Here is a 22,536-nt window from a genome sequence, read left to right as displayed (position 1 = left end):
TTTTTTTTTTTTTTTTTTTTTTTGCCTCTCGGTATTCTCCTCTCTAAAGCAGAGAAGCAGTTGAGGATACCATTACAAATTCAATTAGCTCTAATGTTCAGTGGTTTTTAAGCTTATTTTTAAGTAGCAAATTCTGTTTGGAAGAGAAATTTTATGTATTATGTAGAGCTAGTGGGGTAAAGGGTGATGAAGACTTGGTGTTCTTGTGACCATATGGCTGCAGTCCTTCCAGGCACTTTGCCTGCCCCACCCTTTCACCCCCAGTGTTTGGCTGGGCAGGCAGAGCCTTCCACATAACTGTTTCTTTTTGCTTCAAGGGGCTATCAGCAGCAGGATGCCCATGAATTCATGCGCTACCTTTTGGACCACCTGCACTTGGAACTTCAGGGTGGTTTCAATGGAGTTTCCCGCTCAGCAATTCTGCAGGAGAATTCTACTCTGCCTGCAAGTAACAAATGCTGCATGTAAGATTTAGTTTTCTTTTGGTTTTTCTTTTTTTTCGGAGGACCTCTGACATTTCTATTGGTGTAATGGTGTAACTATGTGTTAGATTATAGAAGATGGAGGGGTTAGCTGGACATTTGCTGAAACTTTCGTGCACCAAATGGACTTGAACTTTGTGAAATGGACTAACATATTAACATGTCTTGCTTCCAGATTAGAGGAGTCTTGTATTTGCATTTTAATATAGTTCTGATTGTTTTTGCATAGATTATTTAAAAATGAAATAGAAAAAATATGAGTATTGTGTTGAATAATATGTAGACTTAATTTTAAAAAAAAATTTTAGTTGTTGATGGATCTTTGATTTTATTTATTTATTTACACATGGTGCTGAGAATTGAACCCAGTGCCTCACGCATGTGAGGCAAATAATCCACCACTAAGCCACAATCCCTGCCCTAGTCTTAGACTTAATTTTTATAACAAAATAATTATATATTTACCAAACACAAAAGCTTAAAAGAATGTGAATTTTTCTAAAGTCTATCTTCTTAAATGAAACTGAGGAATTTTTTTTTAAGTTCTCTATTTTTTACTTGCCTCTCAACATTAATAAAAACAAACCACTTTCTTATAGCCCAAAATATGCTTTCAGACCAGAGAATTTATTTTGCTTAAAGAAGGAGTGACTTAGTTATTTAAGCCTGGATTTTGGTCAATTATAGTTTTATTTTACTCAAATTAAAAACAAATTGTTAGTACTGATTTATATAGGAAAGGGATTTATAAGACTCCCTCAAAGAAAAAGAAGAGTAATACATAAAATAAACGTGGTTTAGTAAGACTTGATTTTTTTTTCCTCTTGGTACTGGAGATTGAACCAGGGGCACTTACCCACTGAGCCATAACCCCTAGCTCTTTTTTATATTTAGAGATAGGGTCTCACTAAATTGCTTGGGTCTCACTAAGTTGCTGAGGTTGGATTTGAACTTTGTGATCCATGTGCTTCAGCTTCCTAAGACATTGGAATTATAGGCGTGCACTACTGTGCTCAGCAAGACTTGATCTTTTTAATGACAAAGCAGCCTCACAGCTAATCTCGCATTATCAGAGAAAGGCAACTGATGTGAATTGCCATTAATTCTCAAAAGGTTTGTCCCTCCAGGTTCTAGTAGCTGTGACACCATTTAGACTCCCATATAGAAAGGAAAGGAAAATTGTTTTTCTTGCTAGCACCAAATTAAAGATGTATATATTAAATGAAAATTTGTTTGTATTATATCATAGCATATTGATACACAATGGATATTGAACTGGGTTCTAAAATGGGTAGACTGTGAAATTTATTATTTTATATGATGCCCAGGACACCCTTGTATAATAATGTAGGATGTTCTTTTAGTTCTGAGTTTTCAGTGTTAGTCTATACCCTTTCTTGACATTTTTAACGAATAGTAATTGCAAGTTCCATTTTTGAGTTAGGAATAGAAAGAAAAAATATATATAATCAAATATTAAAAATTCACTGTTCCTTTTATTTCCTTCAGTGCACATGGGAGGAGGTATTTCAGGATCTATGTTTATTTTCTGAAAATAGAAAAATATCCCATATGCAATATCTCTGTTTACTCATATAAATACACCCACTCCCACTGAAGGGGGGATAAAAAATGGCAGATGTATTCTTTTTAATGTAGAAAGTTGTTAAGTGTAATAGAAAGGACCCCAGCACTGTAAGAGCCTCAGTATTTAAGCTCTCTTGGAATACAGTTTTAATATAATGCAACAGCAATTCTGAAATTAATTTATGAATCTTTTTTTAAGTCATGGTACATTATATACTTCAGATAGCCAAAACTTGATTTCTCATAGGAAGTGATTATAAAAGAAGAGCAAGCTATGTTAAGTTTAAATATACTGCTTTTTAATGGAGTAACCAGTTCCATTTTAATTAAAGATAAAGTTAAATGTGACCATCAGTATAAAAGGGTCAGTTATAGCTCCACCATTTGTAGTAGGTAGTTTTTGGGTACATTCTTTATTTATGACACAAGTATAAGTCTGAAATGTCTATGGTTCTCAGTGTATCTTCCATTTTTTAATTTACTAAAGCCAGTGTGTCTTATGAACTCTTTTTAAAATAATAAAATCAATCTTTTTCTTCTACCAGTCAAGTAAGGAAGCCTTTCCTTGAAAAGGAATCAAAGTTTTCAAATAGAAAAATTGCTTGGGTTTTTTTGTTTGTTTTATCATTGCAGTAAGGTTAATTGGAGTGACTCAGAAAGTACAATTGAATTTTAAGTGATAGAAACCACCTTAAATTGTTAATAGCAAAAGGTGTTTTCTGTCTTAAGTAAGTGCATAAGGCATTCATTGTAGTACTATTGATGATAGCAAAAACTGAAGTCATTTCAATATCTATTAATATTATCTTGGTTAAATTAAGAGAAGGAATATAATGTTAAGAGCAGATGCTCAGGCCAGACCTTGAGACAAGCCACTTTACCCCTGGCCTCAGCTTCCTAGTCTGTAAAATGAAGATACCAGTATCTACCTTATAGAGCTATTGTGAGGATTCTCAGAAAGGAGCCTACAAAATAGTACTCTACAGGTGCTTGCTATTCCTGCTCTCGTTGGTGCCCTTTTGAGCCCATGGTATGTCCCTGCTGTGACACACTGAAGCTATCAGAGGTACATGATGATGAAGATATATACTTGGAGGGGGCAGGGGAAGCAAATAGCAGGTGTAATCTGACTTTGTGCTAATAAAACAATGACAAATACTTCAAATGGTTTCTTTTTGCTAAAAGCACTCTTCTAAAGTATATTTATAACACATTTCATTGTCACATCAGGCCTCTGGGGTAGGTGCTGTTCCTGTTATCCTGTGTACATTTGCTATAGCACAGGCACAGAGGGCTTATGTAACATTTTTCATTGTTCTTAAATTTATATATTTCTGATCTCTACAAGAAAATTAGTCTTATTTTTTGTGAACTTTTAAAAAAGGTTTTTCAACAGTTATACTCAGCACTTTCAATTTAAGTTATACATCTAGCAGTAAATACTAAATTTGCATTAAATTTCTTCAGACTGAGGATAACATTAAAAGTCTAGTAGTTGTAAGAATTCAGTGCATTATGAGAAGTGTTGCAAAGATTCAAATATATAGCAGTTTCCTCCTTTCTGAGGGATATGTGAGGGCAGGTGGTGGAAGGGGTATCTTGCCATACATATACATTTGTTGTTAATACAAATACATCATGTATATAAGTGTTAGTTGTTTATGGAGAAAGTAGCAGGATTAGAAGGGGAAGACCAGTAACTTAAACCTTTTATTTAGTATATGTATATATAGCTTTGATGTTTTTAGTTCATAATTTAAATAAATATAAATTATATACATATTCTTCCAAAGAAGTGGTTTTTAGTGAGATGTTTCCCATATGGTGTTTTCTTCAGAAATGGAGCATCAACTGTTGTTACGGCTATATTTGGAGGCATTCTCCAGAATGAGGTCAACTGCCTCATATGTGGGACAGAGTCAAGGAAATTTGATCCATTTCTAGGTAAGACATACTTGACATATGCATATATGCTGTTTTATTAAAATAATAATTTTAATGTTTATGGTATTATTTTTCAAAGGAAAAAAAATCTTTATAAATACATCTATTTTCAAGATTATTTTTTGAGAAGTTATATTCCTTTAACAAATCTTGTGTTTTCCTATTTCATTTTAAGACCTTTCATTGGATATTCCAAGTCAGTTCAGAAGTAAGCGCTCTAAAAATCAAGAAAATGGACCAGTTTGTTCATTACGAGGTAAAAGATATTTTAATGTTCCAGAATTCATTTTTTTCTTAAAAAGCTGAATAGATTTTTAAGTTTCATGTGGTTAAAGATCTTGGTTCATATCTTTAATGAATCTTTGTTGTAACTTAACAGGAATTTTTTTTCCTACCCTTCAAAATTCCATTTAATAGCAAAATAAATTTCTGATGGAATGAAATAGAATTTTATGGATATCCCACTAGTGACTACCAAAAGAATACTCAGCAAAGTTTTAAATTGTGTCATTTGTTCTTTTATATGAATGATAATTTGAGAAATCAATTGATGATATAACAGTTGGCTAAGCTGGAAGCCTGCTTTTAATTTACTTTGGAAGATTTTGTGCTAATTTTTTCATTGATGAGAATTAGCTTTTTAATCAAGGAAAAAGACATAAATTTGTGGAGAGAGGATCCAAGATGGCTAAATAGAGGTTCTTATATGCAATTCTGCCATAGAGAAGAACCAGGGCAACAAAAATACCCCTGTATTTTGAGGAGAGTAATTTTGGGGGAGAATTCTGGAAATCAGCAAAGAAATGATGGGAACTTTAAACATCATGGAGAGTCAGAAAGGCAGCCTAGAGAAAAAAACAAATTGCAACTTTAGCCCTGTCTCCCTATTGGCTAGGGTTGCAGGGGGGAAGAGCCCCACAATTTTAGCAACCCCATTAACAGCAGCAGACCAGTAGTTTTTACTGTAGGAGAATTTCTTGGTCCTCACAGACTTTAAATTTAATTTGGGGAACTGGCTTATCTAACAGGGATTGCTCTACTCCAAAAAAGTAACTCACTTTGGGCCTTGTCCAACCCTCAGAATCCAAGCTGGTACAATAGCCACTACTAGCTACCATCAGACACCATCCTGTCTAAGGAGCCAACAGCTAGCCCCCTGACACTGCCAGAAGCCTTAGGCCTATGTGCATCTCATAGTACCAAAGACAGCTCCCTAAGCATCTTGCAGCTTCAAGGCCAGCAGCTGTGATAGCCATAAACCTGAGTCCCACCCATTCCTATCTCAGGAGAGAGTAAAAGTAGAATGCCAGGATGTTTCTCTCCCAATCTTCTTAGACTGTGTACCCTGAAAGTGTAGTAACAGCCAGGGCTCAGATTCCTCATTTCTTTTGTTCTACCTCCCAGGGACTGAGTGGGATTGGGCCTCAGCAGAAGCCAGGTAAAACTCCTCACAGTTGAGGAATTATCAGGTGTAAGGGGGAAATGGAGTGTAGTGTTAATGGGTAGAGTTTTTCTCTGAACCTTCTTAGGCAGGGTTACAGCTGGGGCCATAGTGGCCAACAGGTCCATGAATAGCACTGAAATAAGGGTGGCGGGAACTGAGCAGGTAGTTGCCCTCAATCCTGACACCTGCATGAAACTATACCTCCTGGCCATCCTGATCTTAGAAGGCAGGTTTTCCTCTCCCCTGGTTCTTATGAGATAGCAACCTTTACTCTTGCGCATCTTAATACTTGTTCCCAACTCCAGTACTCTCAGGGGTTTTGTGTCACAGACATTCCACCAAACCATGTCTGACTTGTGAGGAAGCCACCCACAGAGCCAATGCAGTGGGGTATCTGTAGGTTCTCAGAGATAGGGCTATACAGGGATTTCCAGACCCACCCGAACAGTCCAAATTCAGACAATAGATCCCTTCTGAACATGGATTCCATCTACAGTGCTCTTTCTCCAAAGTCAGTCTACTCTACAGATTTCAGGCTTTTTATCTAGTTGGGGCATAGAGGGAATCTGGCCCAAGACCCATGAGACAGGCATGGGTAAGTTAAGGATTTTTTGCGGCAGCAGTCCAAAGGCTGTGGGCCAGGGAAAGGACCTTCCCTAGTTCCTAGAGTGAATGCAGGTGGTGCTCGGGTAGTTTGGGACACTGGTAGTAAGTGAGAGGTTCTCACCCACTTACTTCCTGGCAGACACTATAACTATCCATAGGTGTGCATATCTAGGGGGAGTCTGGGGTCCTGCTTTTTGGCAGACATACCCACAGTAACAGCAGAGAGGAATAACACTTTTCTTGCATTTGCACTTATGTGGGTCCCCTGTATCACTTGCCCCACACTTCATGTGATCATGCACCACTGTCAAGACTGGATGTAAATGCAATAGAGAGCGTGTTGTGATTCCTGCTTCCATCTATCCCTTTGAAGCAACTGGACCCACAGTGGTATCTAATCAAGGGGACAAGTGCTTCAAAGCCCTTCACCACTACTTGAGCAGCCAGTACTAGAGACTCATTCAAGTAACAGCCAATATCAGCAGTGCCTAAGGAAACCCATATTACCCAGTAGGGGCTACTATTCCCATTGTAGGAATGACCAGGGTGCATCCCACACACTCTGCTACTTTTACCATATCTGCCTGGATTGCTAGATTCCCCCCATTCTGGTGCAGCCCATAGAGAGTTTCTCTGTATGGGTCCCAACTGGAAATAACAATTTACATAACAAATTGATACCCCAATACATCTTCTAGAGGCCTTGGCTTATGAAGGCCATCCATAAAAGTGATAGATATTCATGTCATCAGTTGTATCAACTTAAACATAGAAACACAAGAAATATGGACAAACACGGCAATATCATGCTTCTTAAATAGGTTGATAACTCCCTTAGTAACAAATTCCAAATATGTCAAAAAGGAAGACATGCCTAATCAAGAATTCAAAAAGTGATCTTTATAAAGCTCAGTGAGATCCAAGAGAACACAAAAAGTTCAATGAACTTATTAGGAAGACATTATAGGATATGAATGAGAAATTCAGCAAAGAGAAACTTTGGAAATGAAAAGCTTTATTAGTATAAATGCAATTGCTATAAATACAGTTGAAAGTTTCATTAGACTAGATCAGGTGGAAAAATATCAAGAGCTTGAAAACATCTTTTGAAATGTCACTTTCAAAAGAATAAAGGAAATAAAGGAAAATAAAGGAAAAAATGAGAAAGAAGAAAATGCATAGGATCCTTGGGACACTTTTAGAAGATAAAATGTCCAGCTTATCAACATATCCAAAAGGGAAGAAATAAAAGTTAAGAAACATAGAAAACATATTCAATAAAGTAATAACACAAAACTTACCTAATATTGGGAAAGATATGGTAAATCAAGCACAAGAGTCCTTTATAACTCCAAATAAACATGATCAAAAAAGATTCTTATCACAACATATAATCAGATTCTTATCACAACATAAAAAGATTCTTATCACAACATAAAATCAGCAAAACTGTCAAAGTACAGGGCAAAGAATTTAAAAATGTGCAGGAGAAAAAAGGCCAAGTCACACTTAAGGGCAACTCGATTAGATTCACAACAGATTTCTTAGCAGAAACCCTGTATTCCAGGTGGGTATGGAATGATGTATTTCAAGTCCTAATAGAATTAACTGCCAGTCATGATTACTGTACCCAGCAAAGCTATTCAGAATCAAAGCAGAAATAGTAACCTTCCAAGATAAGCAAAAAATAAATAGTTCTTGATCACCAGACCAGCCTTGCAAAAGATGTCTCAGGGTCCTTCACCCAAAGGTGAAAAGATTACTACCACCAAGACAGCATGTGAAAATGAAAAGCCCTAGTAGAAGATACACAAATGAGAAAAAAACATCAGACGTTATCAATATAGTATGCCATCAAACCCAAATATGAATGAGAGGGAAAGAAATAATATTCAAACTAGAAGAAATATTCAGTATTCAACTAGAAGAAAATCAACACAATTATAGGCACAAGTCCATACCTTTTATAATAACTCTAAAAGTAGATGGTCTTAATTCTCCAACTAAAAGACATAGACTGGCTGAATGGATTAAAAAAATAAGACCCAGGGCTGGGATTGTAGCTCAGTGGTAGAGCATTTGCCTTGCATGTGTGAGGCACTGCGTTCAATCCTCAGCACCACATAAAAATAAATAAATATATTTTATCCATCTACAACTAAAAAAAATATTTTAAAAAAGTAAGACCCAGAAATATGCTACCTATAAGAAACTCACCTCACTAGTAAGGTCACAGAATGAAAGTGAAAGGAAGAAAAGTGAATGCAGATTGAATGTGAAAATAAGCAGGAGGAGCCATACTTATATCTGGCAAATAGACTTTACAGAGAAAAGGTTACTATGTAATGATCAAGAAATCATCAAGATGATAAAATGATTAAAAATCTATGTATCTAATAATGAAGCACATGATTTTATAAAGCAAATACTATTAGATATAAAGGGAGAGATAGGCTGTCATACAATAATAGTTGGGGATTTCATCACCCTACTCTTCACCAGTGGATAGAGCATCCAGACAAAAAAATCAGCAAATCAACATCAGTTAAACTACACCATAGATAAAATGGACTTAGACTTACAGAACATTCCATCCAACTGGTGCAGGATATGCATTCTTTTCACTAGCACAGAGAACTTTCTCTGAAATAGACCAAATAGTAGGCCTCAAAACGAATCTTATCAAATTCAAAAAAATTGAAATCATGCCCTGTATCTTTGTTGGGTCACATTGGAATGAAACTACAAGTCAATAGCAAGAGAAACTTTAGAAGTCATGCAAATTCATGGAGATTGAACAATACAATTTGAACAGTGGGTCATTGAGGAAGTCAAGGAAAAAATTAAATTCCTTGAAGCAAATGAAAATGGACAAACAGCATACCAAAACCTGTGGGGAAAAGCAAAAGCAGTGTTAAGAGGGAAGTTTATAGCAATGAGTACCTACATTAAAAAAAAATAGATTTGACAAAAACGAATGATGTATTTCAGTGTTCTTAAAAGACAAAAATCATATCCGAAATTAGAAGGGAAGAAAGAAAAATGAGAGCAGAGGGGCTGGAGTTGTAGCTCAGTGGTAGAGTACTTGCCTAGCATGTGTGATTCTCAGCACCACATATAAATAAATAAAATAAACATCCATCAACAACTAAAAAATTCTTTTAAAAAAGATCAGAGCAGAACTAGAAATAAATAAAAGTCTAAAGGAGACTATACTACAAGGGTCAATGAAACAAAGTTGATTTTTTTTTTTTTTTTGGTACTGGAGATTGAACGCAGGGGTACTGAGCCACATCCCCATCCCTTTTATACTTTATGTAGAGACAAGATTTCACTGAGTTGCTTAGGGCCTCATTAAGTTACTGAGGCTGGCTTTGAACTTGTGATCCTCAGCCTTCTGAGCCACTGGGATTACAGGCATGTACCATCTTGTGTAAAAAATAAAATCAGCAAAACTTTAGCTGGATTAGAAAGAAAGGGAGAGAGGAAACCCAAATGAGAGATGGAAAAGGAGGCATTCCAACCAATTCTGCAGAAATTCAAAAGATCATTTAGGGATTATTTTGAAAAATTATATGCTAACAAATTTCAAAGTCTAGAATAAATAAACAAATGTCTGGACACATTTGACCTAACCAAAATTGAACCAAGAGGATATTATAAACCTGACTAGACCAATACCAAGTAAGAACATTGAATTGGTAATAAAAAGGCTCCCAACAAAGAAAAACCAGGACTGGATAGTCTTTGCTGAACTTTAACAACCTTTTAACGAAAGATGAGCACCATTGCATCTCAAACTATTCCATAGAATTGAAAGGGAAGAAAGCCTTTCAGATTCATTCTACAAGGTGAGCATTACCCTGGTACCAAACCTGATGAGGACACAACCACCTAAAAACTGTAAACTAATATCCCTAGTGAATACAGATGAAAATCCTCAACAAAAACATAACACGGGCTGGGGATGTGGCTCAAGTGGTAGCGCGTTCGCCTAGCATGCACGAGGCACTGGGTTCGATCCTCAGCACCACATAAAAATAAAAATAAAGATATTGTGTCCACCTTAAAAAAAAAAAAGTCATGATCAAGTTGGTATCAAGTTGGTTTTGTTGCAGAGATGCAAGGATGTTTTAACATATCAATAGACATACATATAAATAGAATGAAGGCTAAAAATCACATGATATCTCAATCAGTACAGAAAAAGCATTTGATAAAATTCGGCATCCCTTCATGACAAAATCCCTAAATAAATATAGAAGGATCATACCTCAACACATTGAAAGTCTACATATGAAAAACCTACAACCAGCATCATATTGAATGGGGAAAACTGAAAGCATTTCCTGAAATCAGGAACAAGACCAGGTGTTCACTTTCACAGCTCTTATTTAGTGCGAAAATTTTATTAGAGTAATTAAGAGAAAGAAATGAAAGGTATACAAATAGGAAAAGAAGTCAAATTATCCCTGTTTGCAGATATGATCCTATAAATAGAAAAACCTAAAGATTCCACCATAAGGTTGATTGGTACTATAAACAAGGAAAGTGGTGTGGCATTTGCCTTGCATCCCAGATAGTGTTTTTCTCAGTGTGGACCCATGATTAGTGTGAGTAGCTTTAGGGCACTCAGACCATCCTGAGGAGATTATAGTTTGGCCAGAAACATGTTACCTGTATTCTCAACTAAGCTTTCCTTTCAATTATCAGACTGGACTTTTTTGCTAATGAGCTTACTATCAGCCTAAACAGGTAGGTGATAGGATCTGGGAATTCCTCATTCTCTTTGTTACCACATTCTCTTTGTTACCATTCTCTTTGTTACTATTTTATCAATAAGAGCACTTCTTTTCTTAGACAGCCAGTATGGTGAACTTCAATTGATTGATAAATATTTTTTTGTTAACGGGAGGTGGAGATGTGTAATTGATTACTTGTAAGTCACCTACCTACTTCAAGTCCACTTTGCAAGAATTGCATGTGTGCCTTTTGAATCTTTGTTATACTTACTTGAGAGAACCGGGGATTTGAAGTTATTAACAGAAAGTATGCATATTATCAAAGACTAAAATAACCCCAGTTGTAAAACCTGATTAAGATTCCATTAAAAAGGAAAAATATATACCTTATTTTTATTTATGTTGTAGATCAAAGAATCCTAAATGTTAGCAAACAGTATCCAGTAGTGTACTAAAACAGTATCATAGAAGACAATTAAAATGTCCAAATAAGCTTTGATAAAATTTCAGATTCATTACTGATTAAGAGAACAAGAGATAAATCTCTTATTAAGAGAGGATTAGAAATGCTCATTTGCTAAGGATGGTCTGTCAAAAGCTATCTGTACAGGATCATGATGTTACTGAAGCAAAATATATAAATAAGAAAAAATGCAAATGGTCGTTATAACATCAGAAAAAATGTTAATCCTATTCAAGAAAATGTAAGTAACACAACTGGGTGAAAATGATAAAGCTAGAGACTATCTTTTAGTGAAGTGGTGGACTATAAATTGGTGCACTTGTTTTTGGATGGTTAGGGACATCACCACTTGTAATAGGCATTTCCTTAGTTGTAGCAGTTTCACTGATGTGGACAATAATATATACAAAAGATGTTCCTTGAAGCATTTCTTTTTTAAATTTAAAAGGAATATTTATTTTTTTTAAGATAAGAAACTCCTAGTTAACATGTAAGGCATATTTTTACTCTTCTTGCACAGTTCACATTTTTCTACTATGCTGTCAACATTTTTTTCTTTTAGCAAAATAGTATGTGTTAGTTTCTTAATTAAGAATCTGAGGAAGCTGCTTATGCTTTATTGCACTTCATGAGAGGAAACATGTACATCAGTTTTAAAACTCCTAAGATTCTCAAGGGTCTCAGGGTGTATTTTAACAACTGGCAGTCTTCCACATAATATAAACTGTTTATGGAAAGCAGAAGTAAAACTGGTTTGTTAAAGTTACTAGATCACCTTTATGTACTATGTAAATTTAATTTAGCAAAGCTTAATTAGGAAGTGTGCATAAGTTAATATATTTTCTTTTACTTCCTTCAAATATTATGTGATAAATATGTTTAAAAATGAAAAAATAAGTAACAGTTCCATTTCCTCTTGGATCCCACTTCCCTGAGATAACATGCTGTTAATTTAAATGCCCATATAAATGTTTAGTTTACATAAATGAAATCACTGTACATAATATACTTCTATACATAGTGTGAATGATATTTTGTAGGCACATTCTATGGCATAGCTATTATCAACTTAATACATAGTAAAATATACTAAATTAGTACCTGTTTGGGGACATTTAAATTGTTTCCAATTTTCAGTAATAAAAAAGTGTTTCAGTAGTAAACAGGTGGCAGAGCTTATACCAGGATGGAAATCCAGGCAGGCCTATTCTGGAACCTGTGAGCTTTACGACTGTACAACACTGCCTCCCATCTGCTGCATGTAGTTGCAACTGCCACCTGATATGTTGTTAGGGTTATGAAACAATTCTGATTTTAACTTCTCTAGCAAGTCTTGGAGCAAAATAAAACTGAGGGTAAAGGTGGGGTGAATTCCTTAGGAGAAAATAGTGATAATGCTAGAAATTCTTATCCTCATTGTTCATTAGTTGGGTTTTAGTTTTTCCCACCTCAAGAAACCCTGTTCCCACACTTCTCCCTGCTGGGTTAACAGGTTCAGAATCCCCACACTTGCTACTGCAGTCCCACCAAGAGGTTGGACTCATCATGACAGCAGCAGCAGCCTAAGGTCAGAGACGGTGTACTGGAGGGGAGCCTCCGAGGGAGTTTTGGTAATGAGGCTGTCACATTATGTTGCATAGTTGATTAATAGAGATTCACCGTCACTACTGCAGTCATCTCCATTGTAGGTTTCAAAAAGCTGCTACGGCACTCCTAGAAACCTAATACCTATTGGTCATGGTTTAACTCCATAATTATTCTTAAAGTTCCAACTGCTGACTTTATAAAATAACTTTTAAATAACAGATTTTAAAAATCCCTTAACCTTGATGTCTGGAAGTAGGGCTTATAATGGATGCTTATATTCTTTGTGTATTGTTTTTTAATTTTCCTCCAAATTCTAGAATGGACATGTTGCTTTGTAATAATAAGGAAAGTCATTATCATTAAAACATAATACAAATGAGCACTATTTAAGAGGAAGACTCCCTGGATACAGCATATCCTTAACATTTACATATGTGACCTATTGTACTATTTTGACCTATTGTACTATTTTGAAAGCCTGAGTGACCCTAAAATGTACTAGTTTACTTTTGCAAAACCATCAATATAAACCTCACCTCCATGCCCATCTGTGGAAGCAGAACACATAGCCAGGGACAGTCCACTAGCTACTACCATTCACATCTTGAGAAAGCTTTGTTGCTCTGTATTCCTCCATTTTCATTAACCCATTAAGTCTAAAGTTTTCAAAACTTCAAGTATTTAAATGAACTGACACTGGTGCATTAAAAAAGATTGTTTTATCATAATCTAGAACTTATATATTATATTACATTTATTACATACTATACTACAGCATTTATATGTGTTCCACATCTGGGATGATGGACAAAATGGGTTGACAGCCAGGGCCACCAATTTTTTAAAAAAATCTTTATTTCTTATTTATTTGTTTATTATGTGGTGCTGAGGATCAAACCCAGAGCCTCACATGTGCAAGGCAGGCGCTCTGTCTCTGAGCTTCAAATCCAGCCCCAGGGCCACCAATTTTTAAACTGCTGGAAAAATCAGGCTCAGCTTATATTGCTCATTATGTATCTCCAAAGGACTTAGCCTGACTGTATCTTCTATTCCATTTTATCACATGTCTTCATCACTATGTTTTGCATAAAACAGCTGAGAGACTACTGGGTGGTCACTCTGTAAATTTTAAGTGTCTCAAGAAGACAGGGAGGAAAGATATTGGAAAGTAAGTTGCTGGGATAAGATGAGGACAGGACAGATGATAGCAAGAGGTACTGTTTTTAGAAAGGAAGCAAGGTGGTGGTGAGTGTGGGTGTGGAGACCTGCTTTACAGCCCTGCTTTTGTAAAGCATTTGGGGCCCTCCACTTGGATTACTGCCAATGTGACTTGCTGAGGCGCTCCCCAGTGGTGGCAGGGAGAAGGAACAAGAGAGCAGCCTAGTACTTCCAGGCATTTTAATTTTGGTCTCAAGGTTACAAATGAGTTACTGGGGAGTACTGATTATACATTCTTTAATCTCAGCACTTAAAAGAGTTATCAGATTCTTGGAGATTCTAATTAATTACCAAAGGAGACTGACAATGCCATCTACTACTTCTTTAGTAACCCCCTCCTATTAATAGGAAATTGAACTCATGAACAGAGTGTCTTTTCATTTATTTATGTTTTTAAATTTCTCTTAGTGATGTTTTATAGTTTTCAGGTACAAGTCTTTTATTGCCTTGGGTTAAACATGTTCCTAAGAATTTTATTCTTCTTGGCTGGGCTTGGTGGTTCATGTCTATCATCCCAGTGGTTTGGGAGGCTGAGGCAGGAGGATTGTAGTTCAAAGCCAGCCTCAGCAAAAAGAGGTGCTAAGCAACCTCAGTGAGACTCTGACTCTAAATAAGAATACAAAATAGGGCCAGGGATGTGACTTAGTAGTCAAGTACCCCTAAATTCAATCCCTGGAACCCCCCCAAAAATAAAAAAAATAAAAAATATTCTTCTTAATGCTGTTGTAAATGGAATTGTTTTAATTTCTTTTTTGGCTTGTTCATTGTTAAAATACAAAAATGCCACTGATTTTTGTGAGTTGACATTGTATCCTGTCTTTTCATTCTTTTGACAATATTTTTCTTTGAGCATCTCCTATCCCTGCCAAGGCCACACAGCTTTTTACATGATGCAGCAAATATTTGCTGATAAAACCTCCCATGATTTCAGCTTTACAACTTACAGGCACCATAGTGGCCAGTCTAAAGGGATTCATAGAACCAACCAGTCTTCACAATAGTCAGTTATCTTTACAGCTAGAGACATGGAACTTGGGACGCCTCTGAGAATGGTACCACTATATATTCAAGTTTGGGTTGGTGTCTTGAGACTTGCTTTAGGAAGTATAATGTTGAAACAATGTACCTTTCCTAGGAACCCTTTTTGATGAAACAATATTCATGGAATATGAGGGCAAACTGAGGAAAGAAGGGGAGGTTTAGAAAGAAATAAGAATTGAGATGAGGGGAGGATGTACTTCCAGGCACTAGGAATCATGAGGCAAAGGCATATTCAAGAATGCATCTTGATCCTGTGCTTGCCCCTCTAATACCAGGCCACATCTAAGCCCTATTAGACCCTGCTCCCACTAACTTCCCCATAGAGGCTTTTTCTTACGCTCTGTCAGGATGTTGAGGCTGATTGTGACCTGGAAACTCAGAGTTCAGAGACAGTCTTGTCTTTCCTTCCATAGTTTAACCATCTTATCAAACTAATACATTGTTTAATGATACATAAATGCATATTTGTGGTCTAAAAGAATAGGCAAAGAAATTATTAACTCCAGAAGACATGGCTACTTCTGGGAGAGGAAAGTGACATTGTCCACTGCACAACTCTAGCAGATGTTCACACAGACCCTGGATCCTCAAGTACTGGAGAGAATTCATCTCTTGCCCTGAGCTGTCAGTATAATAATATTTTTTCTATGGAATAACAACATACATTTTATATAGACTTCTGAATATGACTGGTTGCAGGAGTTGACAGACTTTCTGTAAAAAAGCAGAGAATAACTATTTTAGGCTTTGCAGCACATAAGGTCTCTCTGCCCAGCTGCTGAATTCTGCTATTGTAGTATAAAAGGCCATTTGTAAGCAAATGGGTGCAGCTGTGTACCAACAGAAATAATTTGCAAAACCAGATGGCTGGCTGGATTTGGCTTAGAACCACAGTTTACCAAACCCCAGATTAAACAATTAAAAAGAAAAAAAAAAGTAGGACTGGGGTTATGGCTCAGCTGCAGAGCACTCACCTAGCACATACAAGTCCCTGGGTTCGATCCTCAGCACCACATAAAAATAAATAAGATAAATGTATTGTGTCCAAGTACAACTAAAAAAATTTTTTTAAATTGCTATGATTTATGTAGGGGACTTTAGAGTAGAGTCTGGATAAAAGTTTCATTGGAGATTGGAGATTAGCCTTCTGTGACAATCTATGTTTACTTTGAAAATGTTTGATCTAAATTTTACTTTATTTTTTATAAGCTTGGGGCTTTGTGACCTCTCTAAGGTCACATATTGAGAGAAGTTGCTACTGAAACTTTGATTTCATCAGGAATGAGTTTTTATTAGACTTTTCAGACTAATTCTTTTATTAATTATAGTTAATCCAACATCATTTTTCATTTCTCCAGCTGTCAGGCATGATGCCAGGTGCTTTACACATGTTATTTCTTTTCCTCACACAGCTTTTCAAGTAGATATTATTTTTGTTTCCAGTTTGCACCTGAGGAAGACTGACTTTTCTAAGGTCACAGAGCTGATACAGCTGAGCTTTAAATCTGAGTCATTTGGCTTCAAATTCAGTTTTTTCCCCTAGAGTGTGCATTGTCTTTATAAAAGGCATCTTGTTTTAATGCTGCCCAAATCAATTTGGTTTTAGATTGTCTTCGCAGTTTTACTGATTTAGAAGAACTTGATGAGACAGAGTTATATATGTGCCATAAATGCAAAAAGAAACAAAAGTCCACAAAAAAGTTCTGGATTCAAAAACTGCCTAAGGTAAGTGTTGAATTTCAAATTATGATGCTATTTCAAAGGGGAAAATGCTTGACTAATCAAAAAAATTCTTATAATTTTAGACTGTGTGAACTGTTCTGTATTGGTCTCCAGGGTTTCAATAAAAGCTGAACTTTTGAGAGTTCATAGGTATGCTGGAAGAAAGCAATAGCAAGGGTCAGAAGAAATACTGATAGGATACCTAAAATATTGAGCAACATTAGACTGGAAGTTATTGGAAGATAAACTGGGTGTTGGTTCACAGTGTTCATTCTTATCTCTGTCATCCAGGTGCTATGCTTGCATTTGAAAAGATTTCATTGGACAGCATATTTAAGAAACAAAGTTGATACATACGTAGAATTTCCACTGAGAGGCTTAGACATGAAATGCTACTTACTAGAGGTAAGGTGATTACCTTTTTAGCATGGTAAAAAGGTACTGTATGATACATTTAAGTCTTCACACAGAGACAGTCAAGGTCAGAGAGGCAGGAGACACTGATGTCATTGGCCACTGCTCCTAACCCAGTTCTCAGAATGCCTTCTCCCTTGTTCCACAGCCTGAGAACAGTGGCCCAGAGAACTGCCTGTATGACCTTGCTGCTGTAGTGGTGCACCATGGTTCTGGGTGAGTATGTCAGCCTTCTGCTTGTGGGTGGGAACAACAGGTGGCAGGCGCAAGAACACCTGCAATTTTGCGCCAGTCTTGATAATTCTCTTTGAACTCCCTAAAAATGAATTCAGACTCATTAAAGTAGGTGTGAAGTAGAACTTTCCTTCCATCTCAATGTGGAAAGAATTCCTGAGAGGATGTTGTGAAGCACTAAGAGAAGGAATATAAAAGCAAAATGGAAAATGGTTCATTTGGGCCCAGTATTGAGCACCTAGTCTTTTTTCCACAATATTCTGAGTCATTTTTACTCAAAGGTATTTATTTTCTTTGCCAATTGAAATTTATATGAGGATAAAATGGGATGATATTTAAAGTAATTTACCCATGTCATGTACTTTCAAGATTTGTTTTTTACTTTGTTGAATTACATTCTTAATTTTTTCCTTGAAAGCTTATACTAGGGGCACATATCTTCTTGTTTTTGGTCCATTTGAGAATGGTTATTTTATCTTTAAACATGGACTGCTATATTTGGGCAAATCAATACCTATGTTTAAAATCCTTTTCCCTCACAGCTTTGTAGACATTACTCCATTGACTTCACCATCCAGAGTTGCAAATGACAAGTCTTGTACAAATCTAATTCTCACTTTTTTATAGGCATCCCAGCTTTTTCTCTAGAAGTTGTATGATCCTCTACCTTTGGACTTAAAAAATATTGGATGCATTCCTGCTTGGTAGCTGGTAGGGACACTTTTAGTCTTCACCTCATAGACATTTTCATATGTTCTATCTCATTCTCTTTTCTCTCTTCTGGAATCCCTATTAAGTGTATAGTCACTTTCCTGGCTGTATCTTCTGTTTCTGTTTCCAGAGACCACTATGGCCTGTTTTTTTCCAAGTAATCAATTTGGGTTTCATCTGTACCCAAATTGAAGATTAGTCTGTAACTTTTTTGTTTTGTTTTTTGTAGTAAGGGTTTTTCTAGCAGGCCTCTTTCCTGATGGGGAGGACTGACACTGGGGTGCTATGTGTGACAGTTGGGTCATACTGACAGGGAAAAGCTCTTGATAACCAAAGCATCAGGGGATTGTGCTTCCTTTGAGGCAGACTCGTTCTTAAGCTCAGATTTTTCCAAGATCCTGACAGGAAATCTAGCATTGTTTTCCATGTTTCTGTAGGCTTTAATTTATACTTGTTAGGTTAAAAGTTTGACAACTCTGTTAATTTCCCTATTAATCCAGTGCTATCTGCTTTGTGTGTTCTAGAAAACCCTTAATTTCTGGTCAATTGATGGTATTCCTTTCTATTTTCCAGTATCAGTATATTCCTTATCTTTTCATTGGGTTTGGAGGAAAGTAAACAGATGGGCTCAGTCAACCGTCTTAAACCAAAAGTTTCTAGGATTTATTCTTTAATTATAGTACTTATTAAAATCTATTTTATGTATAACAAATGGTTATAAGTTTGCACAGGTACTTGTGATTTGTGCAGTCTTTTGATATTCTTTGATCTTGTGCCTTTTCTTTACAGGGTTGGTTCTGGACATTACACGGCATATGCAACTCATGAAGGCCGCTGGTTCCATTTCAATGACAGTACTGTAACACTGACTGATGAAGAGACCGTTGTGAAGGCAAAGGCCTACATCCTTTTTTATGTGGAGCGCCAGGCTAAAGCTGGATCAGATAAACTTTAATACCTCCTCTGAATCATTATTCATCAACTATACTGGGCAACATTTCCAATTTTCCATAAATACTTGATCTAAGATTTAATTTCATTATGCACTTTTCAATTTCCTGTTTTGGGTTTAGTTTTGTCATTAGTAGTGACTTATTGAACATGGGCACCAACTAATTTTTTGTTGTTCTACCAGAAAACCTCAGCAGACATTTTGATTTGCTGCTTTAGTTGTAATAATTCGATTTTTATATGTAGTTTCAAGAACTTAGTTCTGTTTGCCTTTTTTATATTAATGTTTTCAGTTCTCACTTCAAGCACATTTACATCAATGCTTTTGTTACTCTCACATGCTGAAAGCAAGGCACACTCTTGAGTGTGAAGAGTGACATAACTGCCTGCTGCCTTTTTACAGCTGGGATGGATTAGGTTGACTCCCAATCAAGGATCATGTGTGTGCAGAATTTGTGGCCCATAAGATTTCACAGTGAATGCTCAGTAATCATTCTTTTTGACTGTAAAAGATAACTGAGAGTGCATCCTTAAGTAGACCAGGTAATTGCTGCTGGTGGTGTCTCATGGCTGCTGATTATCAGCAATAACTAAATAAATTTTTTGGTCCGGTTATACCTGTACTGCAGATTCAAAAATTACTCTATTTTCTGGGTTTTTCAGTTTCTGGAGTTTTTGTGTTTTCATAGGGGGAGACAGGTCAGGAACACAGAAAAATCCAAATAAGAACAAATATGTCATAATGTTTAAAAACGTCTGTGAGTCTGTTGCATGGTACAGGTGCTATCTGGTGAGAAAAATCATAGCTTCTCTTTGCCTTTTTGAATCAGCATCTAAATCCCCCTTTAGTTGTAGCACTGGGAGTAACTGCATGTCTACTTTAGACTTGCTTCTTACTTGGCCATCTGAGGAAGAGATAGATGATCCAGAATTGATGGTGGCCATCACCTACACTCCAGGTGTCGTTGTGGGGTCTGCTTTTACAGAAGGAAGTTGGAGTCATTGCTACTTTGGGTTTTAACTCTCTTGGCCTATCCTGAGAGCAGAGCAAGTTAAAAATATTCTCACTTTGAATAAGTATAATTTGTATTCTTGAACTCAGTAGTGTTTGTTTCAAAACTGTTGTCCATAAAAATAGGTACAGGCACTATTTAGATGGAGCTCAAATTGAAATGTGAACTCAGAGTCTCATTTAAAGAAGGCATTTGTGATTGCTCAAGGGTTCTAAGACAGCTCTTTAATTTTGAGGTGGTGATGGCATTACTTGTAAATTATTTGGGGAGAGTAGGATTGCCAGCACAGGCATGCAGGCATTGAACTGCGTGCCATTTTCTTGTTCATTTCTTGTCCCTGCCATTCTTTTCTTCCTTTTCTCAACAAAGGACAAAATACATTTCATGTTCAGCCAGGCAAGCAGACTTTTTGGCAATCCTGTTTTCTTTTTTTTAATTTAAAGGAAAAATAGTCAAAACTTTTTCTAGTGTATGTAAAAGAAAGTCTGATGGCTTTCCTCCTAGGTCAGTTGTTTATAGTTATAGGAGCAGAGGTGGCTTCTTTTCCTTCTTAATAATTAGCTGGATAAATCCCACATTCTCTCAGAGCAGAACACATTTGCTGGATAAATGTTTTAATACGACAAGGAGCAAACTGCAGTTATGTCTAAACTTGTGTTATCTAATATGAGGGCCATATGTGGTTATTTAAATTTAAAACTCAGTTCCTCACTCATACTAGTCATATCTCAAGTGTTCAGCGCCCATACCTGGCTAGGATTGTGCAGGTCTAGGACATTCCACAATGGATAGAGTTCTCTTGGACAACACTGGCCTAAGTTTTCACTCCAAAGAGTAAAACTTTAGGTCTTAGAGTTAAGAATCAGAGTCCTAGCAGGCAATTAGTATTTAAAATAATTTACAGCACTGAATTATATTAGGTGGAACTATATACAAATATAACATTTGGTCTACAGAAATGAGTTTGACTGATTTATGCTAATCTATCAATCAGTACGTTAAAACACATATAACTGAAAAGTAAGTCTCCTCTGACCTTGCTTAGTTCTGCTGTGAGTCAGGCTCCTTGGCTCAGAAGGTAGACAGCTAGATCATCTAACATCACACTTAGGACTCCAGTCTTGGCATGGGCACTGAGATGACTGAACAGTAAATACTGGCAGAATCCATACTGATGAAGACATGTCTTTTCATACTAAGTGGAACTTAGTGGCAGGCTGGACTACTTTGTTGGTGAAAGTGGTCTTCGGACAGGCAGTACTGTTGGTTTATGTGAAGAACACACCTCCTCTTTGAATTTTTGTAGCATTCTTATTGCTCATTTTTAAGCAGAATATTTAGAGTGGTATCATGAAGACTCTTGGAAAGTGATTGGATCCATCTGAGTGCCCATGATGTAAATGTGCCTATTTGTATTTTCATCCTGTAGCTGTAGCCTTATCACACCGCAGTTAACGGATCTTTCTTTGCTCTTCAGGGCTTTTTCCGCGCCATGTTGTCTCTAACCCGAATGTGGCTTCTTGCTCAGAACTTATGCTGAGGCAGGGCCTCATGTCATGTGGCTCCATGGAACAGGAAATTCTCAGAAGTCCTCCCACACAGATGGGAATAGAAACAGTTTGTGGCAACACAAATCTCTCTCCATGGTGGAGAAACCTTTGCTTATCCACTGTATTCTACTCAGTGTATAGTGATGACAGATATAATAGAATTAAACCAGTCAAGCGTGCTGGGCCTGGTTAAGTGTTAAATATGTGTCTCAACCTGTGGAACCTACTCAACAGCATGGTTTCTGGGGTGGGACATATTTATTTCTTAAGCCAAACCGCTCCTTCATTGGAGAAAGGTGTCTTCAGACAGGCAGTGCTGTTTTAGTGTACATAAATCTTTTTAGACATATTTATCCCATTGTGACTTCCACCATCCCCTAAACTCTCTCATGGACCCTCTGTTGCCGAAGGAGCCTCTGCACTTGGGGCCTGGAAAGGCTCATAGCAAGGCCTTTTCCCGCAGTCAGGGTGTGGGTCCCCTGTGACCAGGTGTGGCCATTGGATGATGCCCCTGGCCCAGGAAGGAGCAGTGAGTGTGTGGAATTGTCTCTGGTCCAGGTCTCTGCACCTCATCACTGGTGCAGAACCTCCTCAGGTGTGAGCGTGACAGCCTCCACATGCTGGTTGTGCTGTGACGTTACTGTTTGCCATTAAAACTTAGTGTGTATTATGCGAAGAGGATTGTTTAATTGTGCAAGTGACTGGTTCATTCAAGTTGTAATCACATCCCTTTTCTGCTTCACCAGCCTCAACTATTCTATGGGAAGTATCATTAAAGGTCTGTTCTCTTTCCTTCTGACTGTTATTTCTGAATCCCTTTCAGTGGA

At 36.8% G+C, this 22,536-nt stretch overlaps 1 protein-coding gene across 8 annotated transcripts in view; it reads left to right on the top strand.

The window, feature by feature from the left end:
- Usp3 (ubiquitin specific peptidase 3) overlaps positions 1 to 22,501 on the top strand; it is a 98,710-nt gene extending 76,209 nt beyond the window's left edge. For 4 of the 8 annotated variants that reach the window (XM_048793683.1, XM_048793680.1, XM_048793684.1 and 1 more), the window contains 7 exons: positions 318 to 464; positions 3,907 to 4,013; positions 4,189 to 4,269; positions 16,721 to 16,839; positions 17,128 to 17,241; positions 17,399 to 17,466; positions 18,985 to 22,501. In XM_048793683.1, the coding sequence (XP_048649640.1) occupies positions 318 to 464; positions 3,907 to 4,013; positions 4,189 to 4,269; positions 16,721 to 16,839; positions 17,128 to 17,241; positions 17,399 to 17,466; positions 18,985 to 19,150 (802 nt within the window). In that variant the 3' untranslated portion in view covers positions 19,151 to 22,501. Of the gene's footprint in view, positions 1 to 317; positions 465 to 3,906; positions 4,014 to 4,188; positions 4,270 to 16,720; positions 16,840 to 17,127; positions 17,242 to 17,398; positions 17,467 to 18,111; positions 18,196 to 18,984 lie in introns of all 8 variants that reach the window. The other 4 variants (XM_048793678.1, XM_048793682.1, XM_048793679.1 and 1 more) reach the window with 4 other exon arrangements.
- Positions 22,502 to 22,536: the final 35 nt, after the last annotated feature.

This window comes from Marmota marmota, unplaced genomic scaffold (genome assembly GCF_001458135.2).
Source record: "Marmota marmota marmota unplaced genomic scaffold, marMar, whole genome shotgun sequence".
Classification (NCBI taxonomy): Eukaryota; Metazoa; Chordata; class Mammalia; order Rodentia; family Sciuridae; genus Marmota; species Marmota marmota.
The sequence above is the reverse complement of the archived record's forward strand: the minus strand, read 5'-3'. Positions and strand labels throughout refer to the sequence as shown.